This window comes from Hyla sarda, chromosome 6, assembly GCF_029499605.1.
Source record: "Hyla sarda isolate aHylSar1 chromosome 6, aHylSar1.hap1, whole genome shotgun sequence".
In the NCBI taxonomy this organism is placed as follows: Eukaryota; Metazoa; Chordata; class Amphibia; order Anura; family Hylidae; genus Hyla; species Hyla sarda.
Window position 1 is genome coordinate 114,617,911 of NC_079194.1, and position 15,331 is coordinate 114,633,241.

Below are 15,331 nucleotides of genomic sequence, written 5' to 3' on the forward strand. Positions count from 1 at the left end.
GCGCCTGAAATTCTGTCTGCGCCTGAAATTGCGCCTGAAATGAAAAAACCCAACTAACTCCATTTTGCTAAGAAAACCCGGAAAAGGGGAGTGGCCGTCGGCAAAAGGGGCATGGTCAAAGAAAAAGGGCGTGTTCCCGACATTTTCACAAAATCCCAACATATTTACTAAAGTTTCCACAGAAAATGTGGTGGATTTGAGCTGAGGAGAACGAGACAGATCAGAGCATGTGTAAAAAAAGCGAAATGTAGGGAAAGTGGGAAATGTAGGGAAACCTTAGTAAATACCGTGGAAAATAAATTGTAGGGAATTAAAACCCACAAAGAAACCTACACAACACTCTTAGTAAATAAGGGCCAATGTGTTAATGTCCTACACACCAATGTGTATGATGGAAATGTGGAGTGTAACCTGAGTGTCTGTGGGATTAGTACCACCCTCACATCCCCAGCATGCTGGGAACACTCCAGCTTTGTATGTACAGTTGCCTGGCTGTGTCTGCAGTAAGGGCTGTGTGTGAGGAAACTCTCCTCCTCCTCCTCAATAACAGAACTTTCTTCTGACACTAGAAATAACTTCAGACTGAGCTCGGATGAAGCAGCCTGCAGGAAGCAGACAAACAGGGGGCTGACAGCCCAGACTCCAACCTGCCACAGGGCTCGCTGGTAAGTGTCCGCTGCCAGACACTCCGGTGACAAGGGGGGTCTCAATATTGATTCATATTAATAACTATTTATCCTTTATTTTGTTTTTGACTCTTATGCAATGTAATCATAAGATACCTTACTTCAGTGTTTCCCAACCAGGGTGCCCCCAGCTGTTGGAAAACTACAACTCTCAGCATTCCCAGACAGCCAAAGGCATGCTGGGAGATGTAGTTTTGCAACAGCTGGAGGCACCCTGGTTGGGAAACACTGCCTTACTTAGTGATTGTTATCTATCTATCTATCTCTCTCTCTATCTCATATCTCTCTCTCTCTCTCTGTCTATCTATCTAATATTTATCTATCTCTAGCTATCATATATATATATATATATATATATATATATATATATATATATAAATAAAACTCAATGGAGATTTATCAAAACCTGTGCAGAGGAAGAGAGGACCAGTTGCCCATAGCAACCAATCAGGTCGCTTCTTTCGTTTTTAGAGAGAGCTGTGAAAAATGAAAGAAGCAATCTGATTGGTTGCTATGGACAACTGCACCACTCTTCCTCTACTCAAGTTTTGATAAATCTCCACCAATGTATGTGTGTATGTTCCAGCATCACGTCCAAACAGCTAAAGATATTAACATGAAACTTGGCACACATGTTACTTATATGTCAACAACAAACATAGGATAGGTGATTTAACCCTTACTCACCCCCATTTGCCAGGGGCGGGGTTTATGTTTAAAGTCCCATACAAGTCAATGGGAAATATATGTTACTGCATAACTTCCAAACAGCTGGAGATATTTCGATAATACTTGCTCACATGTTACTTACCGTATATGTCCACTTAAAATATAGGATAGTTAATTTAACCCTTATTCACCCCCATTTGCCAGGGTCAAGGTTTTTGTTTAAAGTCCCATACAAGTCAATGGGAAATATATGTTACTGCATAACTTCCAAACGGCTGGAGATATTTTGATAATACTTGGTCCCATGTTACTTATGTCCACTTAAAATATAGGATAGTTAATTTAACCCTTAACTACCCCATTCGTGAGGGTCGGGGTTTTTATTTAAAGTCCAATGCAAATCAACGAGAAATGTATGTTCCCACATAACTTCCGTACGGCTGGAGATATTTCAATACCTGGTACACATATTACGGGTCGGGATAGGAGGTCGAGATACGAAGACGGATAGGAGGTCGGGATAGGAGGTCGGATAGGAGGACAGGATAGGAGGTCGGGATAGGAGGTCGGGATAGGAGGTTGGGATAGGAGGGCGGGAAAGGAGGGCGGGAAAGGAGGGCGGGTCAGGATAGGAGGTCAAGATAGGAGGTCGGAATAGGAGGTCGGAATAGGAGGTCGGGATAGGAGGTCGGGATAGGAGGTCGGGATAGGAGGACGAGATATGACGACGGGATAGGAGGTCAGGATAGGAGGACGGGGTAGGAGGTCAGGATAGGAGGTCGAGATAGGAGGACGGCATAGGAGGTCGGGATATGTCGATATAGGAGGACGGGATAGGAGGACGGGATAGGAGGTCGGGATATGAGGACGGAATATGGGGTTGGGGTATGACAACAATATATGAGGATGGGATATGAAGTCAAAAGCTTCCTCTGATTTTCCTCCACAACAAGGATTAGGAAGGAAAAACCGGGCAACGCCGGGCATTCAGCTAGTTTTCTTATATAGCATCAAAGCACAAAACTGAGGTAACACATTGTAACATCACAAAGCACATAGGGGGTGTTCATGAAAAGTGATGTATGTGCACGTCTTTTTTACTCCATTAATTAAAGTGGTGGAAACTGTGTACCTGCACCAAATTTATTACAAGGTGCAGGGCATGTAATGAAAATTTCTTACTTCCGTACTCCACTTGGTACGGGGCTTCCTCTGCAACTTTTTAAACCGTGCGACAAATGTGCAACTTTTTAATAATGGTGTCCACGGTCAGTTTCTAAATCAAGTCAGGGCTGTGTAGATTTGCACCTAAGTTAGCGCAGTTGCACCAAACCGTGCGACAAACTGAAAAGTCGCATATCATACATTTCTGACCACTGCATGATCACAACTAAAATCACGACTTGGTATGTTCTTTTTGAAAAACCTTTCAAATAAAAACTTGTAAAACCTAGGTGCAAAAAGTCACTGTGCCAAAGAACAGCAAAAAACGGGGTAAAACGATGCATAAATACCCCCATAGATACTTTAATACTTTGTACTGGAGCTTTGCCCAAACCTACCTATATGTATCTATCTATCATCTATCTATCTCCTATCTTATATATTTCTACTATTTACCTATCTATCTATCTATCTATCTATCTATCTCCTATTTATTTATCTCTCATATCTATCTATCATCCATCTATCTCAAATCTATCTATCTATCTAGCTATCTATCATCTATCTACAGAATGTCAATGTTTTAATGACTTTCAGGGAATGTTCCAGTTTGTAATTTTACAACAGATGGAGACTTAGACCCCAATACACTATACGGTCTAGTGTGGAATATCCTGAATGTTTTTTATTCACCTGCTGTCTAGATACTGCTATCTGATAAATAAAGCAGTGTGAGTGCAGGTCCTAGGAAATCCACAAAGAGGGAAGTACTGTGCATCCTCCGTGATTCTACTCAGTAACATAGCCAGGGACAAATATTTTTTAAGAAATTCTTTAAACCAGAGGCGGCCACAAAAATTAAAAACAGTTGGTTGGCAGCTACAATTCGGAGACAGAATAGATTATGTTCCCTGTCACATGACAGAGTAATGTATTATGATCTACATTCATTTCACCAGACTGTTATGATACAATGAGGGATCAGTGTAAAGGAGAACTCCACTAGAATTAGGCAGACCCACCACTAGTTCTAATGAGCCTGGGGCCTAGGGTTCCCACCCGGCCGGTATTTTACCGACGAAGTCAGTATTTTGGTCACCCTGCTGGTATTTTTATATTAAAAATACCGGCAATGGAATGGCAGGTATTTATCCAACCAATCCTCCAACTCCTGGAATGTTGCACCATATGCTATACCATTGTTTCCCAACCAGAGTGCCTCCAGCTGTTGCAAAACTACAACTCCCTGCATGGCCGGACAGCAGTTGGCTGTCCGGGCATGCTGGGAGTTGTAGTTTTACAACAGCCGGAGGCACCCCTGGTTGGGAAACACTGACCTATACTATATACTACTATATAGTTCAACATGCTGGGAGTTGTAGTTTGTTTTTATTTGGGGCAGCAGCTGAGCCACAGGCTGTACCAGAGCATGCTGGGAGTTGTAGTTAGTAACTAACTGCAACTCCAGAATTTGCTGAAAAAAAATAAAAAGCAAAAAGTCACATCAAAACAAAAATGATACTGTTAAAAACTACAGATCGGGGTGCAAAAAATGAGCCCTCATACAGGCCCATATAAAGAGAAATAAAGAAGTTATAACACAAAATTTCCCCAGCATATGTGTATCCTGTGATGTTATGCATATATAATGATTTATGCAAATTAGCATGGCCAGTATTTTTTGGAAAGAAAGGTGGCAACCCTGCTGGGGCCCCACTGCTAAGGTTACTAAGGAGTCTAATGACATCTATTCTTTTTCCAAAAGGTGGATGTAGGGCATTGTTAGACCTCAGCCCTCTGCTCTCTATTAGTTCCTCCTAATAAACCATCACCTATGAAGAACTACTTGATAATCATGGAAAAATTGCTATGGTAAATTATAATGGTTTTCCAAACACCACTAGAGAAAAGCCCCTGAATATGGATTTATTACAGCGATTAGTGGTAACTGTATTAGTCTGTATGCAACGGCTCACCCTAGTGGTGGCTGCATGCAAACAGATTTTTATCATCTACCTTTTAATTATCTACCAAAAAGTTTGAAACAATAAGAATAAATAGAAGGTGGTATGGGGCCCATTTTTCCATCTGCAGCATAAGCACCAATGCAAAAACGTCCCTTAAACATTCTGCCCCATGTTCATAGACTGCCACTCTATTTTGCTGTTAAAAACTTTAATGATAGGTCAATTGGATTTTGGACTGTTCTGCTCTGTAGTTGTTACACTTCCATCATAAATGGAAACTTTACTAGCTGGCAACAATAGAATGTGAGTCCGAGATCTGATATTCTTGTTCCCTGGCACTTGATCAGTTAAAGGGGTTATCCAGGAATAAAAACTCAGAACTAATTTCTTTCAAAAACAGCTCCACGTCTGTCCCCAGGTTGTGTGGGGTATTACAACTTGGCTCCATTCACTTCAATGGAACTGAGCTGCAGAACCACACCCAACCTGGAGACAGACAGGGAGCGGTTTTTGAAATAAATTAGCTCTGTTTTTCTATCCCTGGATAACCCCTTTAAAAAGTTATAAAGTTTCTGTATACTGTTTCCATCCATTTTCTTAAAGGATAGGGGATAAGATGTCAGATCGCCAGGGTCCCTATGCTGGGGACCCTGGGGATCGCTGCTGCAGCACCCAGCTATCATTACTGCGCAGAGCGAGATCGCTCTGCACGTAATGACGGGCAATACAGGGGCCGGAGCATAGTTACGTCACGGCTCCGCCCCTCGTGTGGTCACGGCCCGCCCCGTTAATACAAGTCTATAGGAAGGGGGCATGGCGGTCATCACGCCCCCTGCCAGAGACTTGCATTAAGGGGACGGGCTGTGATGTCATGAGGGGCGGAGCCATGATGTCACGCTGCTCCGGCCCCTGTATCGCCTGTCATTATGCACAGAGCGAACTCGCTCTGTGCAGTAATGATGGCGGGGTGCCGCAGCGGTGATCCCCGGGGTCCCCAGCAGCGGGACCGCAGCGATCTAACATCTTATCCCCTATCCTTTGTATAGGGGATAAGATACCAGGGGCTGAGTACCCCTTTAAGGAGAAGAGAATGTAATCAGATATATACCAAGAAATGCTCCCCAAATTCTATCTGTAAAACCAATTTGCATAAACTGAACCCCTTTTCTGAAGTTGGTTGCAACACAGTCCTTGAGGGTGCGTTCACACGCTATTACTAGCAGTGGGTTGCCTGCTGCGAGTTACGCTACCATTGATTTAAATGGGTCCACAGACAGTCCGCAATAGTGTCAGATTTGCGGACTGTCCGCGGACCAATTCAAATCAATGGTAGCGTAACTCGCAGTGGGAAATCCGTTGCTAGTTAATAGCGTGTGAATGCACCCTTAAATTGGACTCTTGATAAGTATGGACAACCCAAGTGCAGTCCAGATTAAATTTTCCCACTCTTGGAAATAAAAGAAGGGATCTGATAGCTTATGACAATGTGACCCTGGGAGTTGTCATGTATTAAAAACGCTGTCTCCCGTACAAAACGACAACAAGGAGGGATTTATGCTAATGTATCTTATAAATGACCAATCCTGCAGTTTTGGGTGTTTTCCCAACCAATAACAGTTTCCCTTTAAGGGTCTATTCACACGTACAGTATTCTGCACAGATTTGATACACAGATTTGACGCACAGGATTTTCTGCTGCAGATGTCTATGTAAACTGAATGACTGAACACAGCTTGAAATCCTGCGCATCAAATTTGAGCATCAAATCTGTGCAGAATACTGTACGTGTGAATAGACCCTAAAGGGTCACTTTCTTCCAAAAATAGCACCAGAGCACTACATTCACTTCAATAAAACTGAGCTGCAATACCACAAACAACCTGAGGACTGGTGTGCTTCTGTTTCTGGCAGAAAGTTGCTGTGTTTTCAGAAATTACAATGCAGCAGAGTATCCAGCACTCGGAATCTCTGTCTGGATTTCATCTGTCCAGAGATTCCAAAGTGTAAAACCGGCCTTAAAGTTCGGTTGAACCGGTTTAAAAACATGTATTACTCACTTGGATCAAGAAAATGAAGTATTTCTCACAGAAAAGGATTGCAGTAACACATGTTGTGCTATACACATGTTTATTCCCTTTATTGTGTGTATTGGAACAAAACCAAAAAAAGGGAGGAAAAAAAATCAAATTGGACATAATGTCACACCAAACTCCAAAAATGGGCTGAACAAAATTATTGGCACCCTTTCAAAATTGTGGATAAATAAGATTGTTTCAAGCTTGTGATGCTCCTTTAAACTCACCTGTGGCAAGTGACAGGTGTGGGCAACATAAAAATCACACCTGAAAGCAGATAAAAAGGAGAGAAGTTCACTTAGTCTTTGTATTGTGTGTCTGTGTGTGCCACACTATGCATGGACAACAGAAAGGGGAGAAGAGAACTGTCTGAGGACTTGAGAACCAAAATTGTGGAAAAATATCAACAATCTCAAGGTTACAAGTCCATCTCCAGAGATTTAGATTTGCCTTTGTCCACAGTGCGCAACATTATCAAGAAGTTTGCAACCCATGGCACTGTAGCTAATCTCCCTGGGCGTAGAAAGAAGAGAAAAATTGATGAAAGGTGTCAAAGCAGGATAGTCCGGATGGTGGATAAGCAGCCCCAAACAAGTTCCAAAGATATTCAAGCTGTCCTGCAGGCTCAGGGAGCATCAGTGTCAGCACAAACTATCCGTCAACATTTAAATGAAATGAAACGCTATGGCAGGAGACCCTTGAGGACCCCAATGCTGACACAGAGACATAAAAAAGCAAGACTTCATTTTGCCAAAATGAACTTGAGTAAGCCAAAATCCTTCTGGGAAAATGTCTTGTGGACAGATGAGACCAAGATAGAGCTTTTTGGTAAAGCGCATCATTCTACTGTTTACCGAAAATGGAATGAGGCCTACAAAGAAAAGAACACAGTACCTACAGTGAAATATGGTGGAGGTTCAATGATGTTTTGGGGTTGTTTTGCTGCCTCTGGCAATGGGTACCTTGAATGTGTGCAAGGAATCATGAAATCTGAGGATTACCAATGGATTTTGGGTCGCACTGTACAGCCCAGTGTTAGAAAGCTGGGTTTGCAGCAGGACAATGACCCCAAACATGCATCAATAAGCACCCAGAAATGGATGGCAACAAAGCGCTGAAGAGTTCTGAAGTGCCCAGCAATGAGTCCAGGTTTAAATCCCATTGAACCCTTGTGGAGAGATCTTAAAATTGCTGTTGGGAAAAGGCGCCCTTCCAATAAGAGAAGAGTGGTCCAACATTCCGGCTGAGAGGTGTAAGAAGCTTATTGATGGTTATAGGAATCGACTCATTTCAGTTATTTTTTCCAAAGGGTGTGCAACCAAATATTAAGTTAGGGGTGCCAATAATTTTGTCCAGACCATTTTTGGAGTTTGGTGTGACATTATGTCCAATTTGCTTTTTTTCCTACCTTTTTTGGTTTAGTTCCAATACACACAAAGGGAACAAACATGCGTATAGCAAAACATGTTACTGCAATCCTTTTCTGTGAGAAATACTTAATTTTCTAGAAAAATTTCAGGGTTGCCAACATTTATGGCCATGATTGTACAATGTATTGACCTCCATTGCTAATATGTTAAGTGCCTGCTTTGCACAATTGAGGTGTGATCCGGCATACCCAGCATCCCTGGCTCCTTACCCTCTGCTCCTTTTTGCGTGCCCACTTCGCGCTCACATGGGCAAAGGGGTTCTCATTTATATTTATGACATGAGGGGCATATCTGAGCAGAGAGGAAGGAAGCAGGGATGCTGGGTATGCTGGGTCCTGCCTCCATTGCCCAAAGACGACGATTAACATATTGACAATAGTGACCAATACATTGTATATCTCCGGAATGGCGGCACTAATCCAGGTGAGTAATACATCATATTAATCCAGTTCACCCAAATTATGACCCTGTGTATTGGGTTTAGTGCGGGTTAACAAGTTGTCAGTTTCCCTTCTAAACTGCATTAGCAGAATGTAGATTGTTTTTATGGGCAATGGACATCACAAGGCTTATAGTTGACATAAAAGTGACTCAGATGCCTATAGCAACCAGTCAGGTCATAACTTTCGTTTTACATACCCCGAAAAATAACAAATGCAATCTGATAGGTTTCTATAGACAACAATAGCCAATTGATTTTTTATAGTTCATTTAGTCATAGACATTGGTTTGTCTCAAGAGCAGAAAAATATTTTCTTTGCAGTGAGTGACGGTTGTCTGAGCCAAATTTACAATTAATTCCATCTTTCTTTCAGCGTTGCCACATTTACTGAAGCAGACACAGCTTTTATAAACTTGTCCTGAGTGAAACAACACAACGCATTCTCCGGGCGCTGAGAATTGCACCCGTCCTGTCCACCATGCTGCCGGCCATCATTATAATAACTGGTATGTTATAAAGCATTCACTTCATCTTCTTATATTAAAAGGATTTATACAAAAACATGTGAAAAATCATAGGTTACAGGTCAGTATTTGTTAAAAATCCAGTATAGGGTTGGTCTGATCTCCCCTGAAGATGTCACACAGGATCTATAGCTTACTTTATATCTTAGGTTGCTGATTACTGTCACATCTGGGCAGGGAAGGAGTGCACACTATTCTTGCCCACTCCCCTATCCCTGCCTACTTACATACGCGCCCTAGGTGGCGGGTCCGTAACCACGGTGATGGTCCCTACTTACAATAAGTGAGGGCAATCCAGTCAAAATAATAAACTATAATGCAAACGGAGGTTGGGACACAGAATGGAATCACTCAGACTAACAGAAAAACAACTAAACATACACACAATAAGTCGCTGTCCACAGTCCAAGTCGATACCAAGAGGTTACAGATAAGCCTATTCGCAAAGCCAGGAGAAGAGTCAGAGAGCAGAGCCAAAGGGTCAAAATGCCAGATATACAGGTATAAAAGATACAATATAAATGCTAGCTAGGCTCCTGTCCTCTCCCTGATTGTGTTTTGATTTGGAACAACTCCTTTTATCTTTCTTAGCTTTCCTTGCATTAATGTGATTTGTTTCATTGATAATTTTAGCTTTCTTAAGACTGTTTGTTCTTTACTGATTTAAGGGATTTTCACTCCCTCATCAGCTTGATTATGGTTTTTCTTTTACTATTGTAAAACCCTAATAAAAATGTACAGTTTAAAAAAAAAAAGTTACTATAAATGCTAGCTAGGAGTACACAGAGCTCTATAGCAGGCAAGGATTGGGAGTAGACTGCCAGCTTATATAGGCCCAGGCCAGGTGCTCACGTCAAGGTCAGCTGACCAGTCCAGACAGCTGGGGTTTAGCCCAAAACAAAACAGAGAGAGCTGTCAGAAGCGTCGTTTAACCCCACGGGTTCTGACAGTACCCCCCCCCTTTTTAGGAGGGGCCACTGGACCCTTCACGACCTGAGAGTAAAGAGGTACGAATGAATCATAATTTTCTACATCAATATCCTCAATGTCACACCACTCATTGGTGTCCTCTCAATCATCTTCACTCTTTTCAGACTCCAAATCCACATGATAATTTTCCAAACATTTATTGCTTAAGATATCACAACGCACAGATTTAGTCAGAGGCTGCTGCAAAACTGGTTCTAAGACAGTCTCAGGTATAACATCAGTTTGCAGTGAAGATGAAACAATGCCCCCCCAGAAGAATTTTTCCAGGCATTGTTCTCTGTGGGACATGACATACCTGTGCGCCCAAGTGGCCTCCCCGATTACCACTTGGATGCGGACGCTTGACACAGGATCCAATCAAAATGAGTGTCCTCTCCACAGTAAAAACACAGGCCATAGAGTTGTCAAAACCTCCTGCATTCTTCAGAGGTACGAACGCACCCTATCTGCGTAGGTTCATCCTCTGGCAAAGATTTTGAGACAGCAGAGGAATCAAGCAGGATAGGAGAGACAGAGGATGGAGATCACTCCCGTTTGCATTCTTGCAAACGTCTATCCAAACGCACAGCTAAAGTCATGGCTTGGTCAAGGGTGTCAGAAGAGACATAAGTTACAAGCATGTCCTTTAAGGTGTCAGATAACCCTAGTCTGAACTGACAAATCAAGGCTGGAACATTCCAGTTAGAGGCCACACACCACTTTCTAAAATCTGCACAGTACACCTGTACTGGTCTGCGACCTTGCTTTAATGTACGCAGTTGACTCTCAGAGTACGCAGCACGGTCCGGTTCAGCGTACGAGAGACCCAATCCCACAAATAAGGCGTCCACTGAGGACAACTCCGGAGCATCGGGACCAAGGGAAAATACCCATTCCTGGAGACCCCCTTGCAAAAGAGACATAATAATACCCACTCTTTGGGCCTCAGTACCAGATGTGTAAGGCCTTGACCTGAAGTACAATCTGCAGCTCTCACAAAAGGTTTTGAACATTCTGCGGTTACCAGAAAATCGGTCAGGGTGACTAACTTGTGGTTCTACAGGAGCTGGAGCAGGAACAGATGACACCTGAGTTTGGGCGGACTCCAGCTCCTGAATTCTGGCTAGCAACTCTGAACTAACTGCTCCTGATCTTGCTACCTCTGAGTCAAGGTCTGGACTAATACTGACTGAGACTGAGAAGACTCATATTGCTGAAGTCTTTCTGCTAAATCATGGACCAGCTGAGTCAAGCCCTGCATTTGCTCCAACAAAGCAGACATAGCTTCCATAATGCAGGAACAATGCAAATGCAGGTATGTGTGCCTGCTATAATGTCACGTCTGGGCAGGGAAGGAGTGCACACTATTCTCCCCAATCCCCCTTTCCCTGCCTACTTACGTACCCGCTCTAGGTAGTGGGTCCGTAACCTACTTACGATAAGTGAGGACATTCAGGTCAAAATAATAAACTATAATGCAGACGGAGGTCGGGACACAGAATGGAATTACTCAGACTGATAGGAAAACAAGTAAACATACACACAATGAGGGACATTTATCAATGTTTGCTTATGTATTCCTTTTTTTTAGTAATTTTTTCCTTACTTTTCTTTTGCTTACGTGTGACTTATTTATCAACTGGTTTCAGCCTGTTGATAATTTTCTTTCACGTAAGCATTTTTTCCTTTTTTACTTTGGTAGTAGCTTTTTCTGCTCCATGTTTGAGCTTAAGTAAATTTTGTCAATTTTTAACGCTGTTGCGACTTTTTTTTGCGCAGTTGCGACTGTCGCAGTTAATAAATACCTGACTACCCGTAGTCCATTTTAAAATTATTACTACATAGTTAATTTTTGGAAAACTTGCTTTTCTCGCTTTCCAGTCAAAATGTTGCACGAAAAATCGTGTAGTCGCAGTTGCGACAATTTTGCGACCATTATAGTAAAGAAAACCTGACTAAACCCGTTGATAAATGTCCATAAATAAGTTGCTGTCCTCAGTCCGAGTCAATACCAAGAGGTTACAGATAGGCCAATTCGCAAAGCCAGGAGAAGAGTCAGAGAGCGGAGCCAAAGGGTCAAAATGCCAGATATAACAGATACAATATAAATGCTAGCTAGGAGTACACAGAGCTCTAAAGCAGGCAAGGACTGCGAGTAGATTGCCAGCTTATATAGGCCCAGACCAGGTGATCACATCAAGATCAGCTGACCAGTCCAGAAAGCTGGGCATAACTCAAAACAAAACAGAGAGAGCTGTCAGAACCATTTAACCCGACGAGTTCTGACATTTACACTGATTTACAGTAAATCCAGTTCCTCCCTCACTGATGTCACCACTGATCTACACTTGCATTCCTTGTATTCCAGTTCTAGATCACATTTTACCATCTACAATAAAAGAGTCAAGAGGGAGGGTAGTGTCACTGTAAGGAAGTGCTTAGAGAGGAAGGGCTTTGAATGATCAGGTGAAAAAAAGCTACTACATGACAATATGGCTGGCAACGATACCCAGGGCCGGTTTTAGGCTTAGCGTGGCCCTAGGCAAAATCAAAAGTGGGGCCCCAAAAGTCATAGTAGTGCACTAACCAGATTTGAACATTTTTTGTCACTTCAAATACTATAAAAAAAAATATCTAAAAAGCTATTGAAAAGTCCCACCAAAACAAAAATGGTACCGATAAAAACTACAAATCACAGCGCAAAAAATGACCCTCACACATTCCTATATACAGAAAAATAAGAGTTATAGGGATGAGAATAGTACAATTTTATATTTTTGTATAGTTCCCCCCACATTAGGTTGGCAGTATAGTTCCCCCACATTAGGTGCAGTATAGTTCCCCCACATTAGGTGCAGTATAGTTCCCCCACATTAGGTGCAGTATAGTTCCCCCACATTAGGTGCAGTATAGTTCCCCCACATTAGGTGCAGTATAGTCCCCCACATTAGGTGCAGTATAGTCCCCCACATTAGGTGCAGTATAGTTCCCCACATTAGGTGCAGTATAGTTCCCCCACATTAGGTGCAGTATAGTCCCCCACATTAGGTGCAGTATAGTCCCCCACATTAGGTGCAGTATAGTTCCCCACATTAGGTGCAGTATAGTTTCTCACATTAGGTGCAGTGTGCAGTATAGTTTCCCACATTAGGTGCAGTATACAGTAGTCCCCCCACATTAGGTGCAGTATAGTTCTCCACATTAGGTGCAGTATACAGTAGTCCCCCACATTAGGAGCAGTATAGTTCCTCCACATTAGGTGCAGTATAGTCCCTCACATTAGGTGCAGTATAGTCCCCCACATTAGGTGCAGTATAGTTCCAAACATTAGGTGCAGTATAGTTTCTCACATTAGGTGCAGTGTGCAGTATAGTTTCCCACATTAGGTGCAGTATACAGTAGTCCCCCCACATTAGGTGCAGTATAGTTCTCCACATTAGGTGCAGTATACAGTAGTCCCCCACATTAGGAGCAGTATAGTTCCTCCACATTAGGTGCAGTATAGTCCCTCACATTAGGTGCAGTATAGTCCCCCACATTAGGTGCAGTATAGTTCCCCACATTAGGTGCAGTATAGTTTCTCACATTAGGTGCAGTGTGCAGTATAGTTTCCCACATTAGGTGCAGTATACAGTAGTCCCCCACATTAGGAGCAGTATAGTTCTCCACATTAGGTGCAGTATAATTCCCCCACATTAGGTCAGTATACAGTAGTTCCCCAACATTAGGTGCAGTATACAGTAGTTCCCCCACATTAGGTGCAGTATACAGTAGTTCCCCCACATTAGGTGCAGTATACAGTAGTTCCCCCACATTAGGTGTAGTATACAGTAGTTCCCCCACATTAGGTGCAGTATACAGTAGTTCCCCCACATTAGGTGCAGTATGTTCCCCCACAGACATACAGCCTTCTGCCCTATACAGTGTATGGCTGGAGGCTGTATGCCTGTGTACTGCCCCACTTGAGTTTTCCGACCGGGAGCAGTGGTCGGAACACTGAAGATGACCGCAGGTCACTTACCATACCCGCGCGTCCTCCTCACCGCTCCGCTGTACTGTTGCGTGCACTTCCTCCCAGTGGCCCCAGCGTTTTTAAAGTTAACATGGGACCGCTGTGAGGTAAACGGGGCATCCTTGTGTCCTGAAAAGATTTTTCGGGACACAGGGATGTCCCGAATGTGACGGGGGCCCCCTGCGGGCACGGGGCCCAGAGCTGGCCACTGTTTTAAAGTGGCCGCGGCTGGGCTGCTAATCTTTAACAAGAAGCCAACACTGCGGCCACTTTAAAACAGCTGGCCCCCCCCCCTACTGAGCAGCCGGCAGGGGGCCCCCTGGGGGCCCTAGGCAGTTGCCTGGTTTGCCCCGGCCTAACACTGGCCTCTCAGACTAGTTATTTTCCAGAAACCCAAGACAGAAGTCTGGAGCACTTATAGTTGAGATAACAAGTAGAAGAGTGTGCACCCATAAATATAAGGGTTCATTCCCATTCATCCAGCATAGTTGCTATGCAGCATGTAGGTACCAGATAAAAGAACATGGCATGCAGTGTTTCTTCATCTGGTGAAAACACACCAGAGGGCACATATGCCGGATGATCCATAACGCTGATGCCGTGTACCATTATAGCCTATGGAGCAATGGATTAGGCGATAGAAGAAAAATATCCAGCTTTTTGTATCTGGCGTTCTGATCTGGCACACCTCCAGGATGCCATGGGAACCCAGTCTTGGTCCTTAAAAAGTTGTGTGACAACCAATTTGTTCACAGTGACTAAGCTTTCCCAGATACATGTGTCTAATAAGTATTAGTCCCAGTGATTCCCATAATAAAAGGGATATAACATTGCCAAATACCCATTGCTATTATTTGAAACTGTGACAGAGAATTGGGCTATGTGAATTTATCCTCCACAACTACCGTAAGGAGGAGCGAAACAAACCCAAGGGTCATCCCTTGAATAGAAATGGGCAGAAGAAGCACCTATCACCACCCTGGAATAAAGTGCGGGCACCATTTTCATGTATGCTATGCACCTCTGTCACCTTTTTCTCTATGTCGTTTAGATTTTCACCCCCAAGATGTCTTTGCATGTTTTCAACCCATTCCAGCTTTGCCAAATACCAGCCGGATTGCAGCTTTCTAATTCTGGGATATGATATGTTCCACAATATGGAAAATTGCAAAAACAACTCTTTGCTTTTTTTTCCTGGACAATGGATAAAACATTGCAGGAAGCCGCCATTTCTCTTCCTGCCGCACATGACACAGGGGAAAGGGTCCAGAAAAAAGTGATTTATGTAATATTGTTCCCAGAGGTTTGGAAAGAAAACACATCATTAGTGAGACACTTTCCACCCACAGTCCTCCCCGACCTTTAAGCATCTGCTTCTAGAGTTTTGTGCTTC

General features: G+C 43.1%; 1 protein-coding gene across 4 annotated transcripts in view; it reads left to right on the forward strand.

Annotated features, from left to right (window-relative positions):
• The first annotated feature begins 459 nt into the window (after positions 1 to 459).
• LOC130275991 (laminin subunit beta-2-like) overlaps positions 460 to 15,331 on the forward strand; it is a 112,118-nt gene continuing 97,246 nt past the window's right edge. The window contains exons 1-2 of one of the 4 annotated variants that reach the window (XR_008844976.1): positions 460 to 665; positions 8,807 to 8,939. Coding sequence is in view for 3 of the 4 variants with exons in the window: in XM_056524766.1 (XP_056380741.1) it covers positions 8,912 to 8,939 (28 nt within the window). In the remaining variant the exon portion in view is untranslated. Of the gene's footprint in view, positions 666 to 1,210; positions 1,254 to 8,806; positions 8,940 to 15,331 lie in introns of those variants that run through there. The other 3 variants (XM_056524766.1, XM_056524768.1, XM_056524767.1) reach the window with 3 other exon arrangements.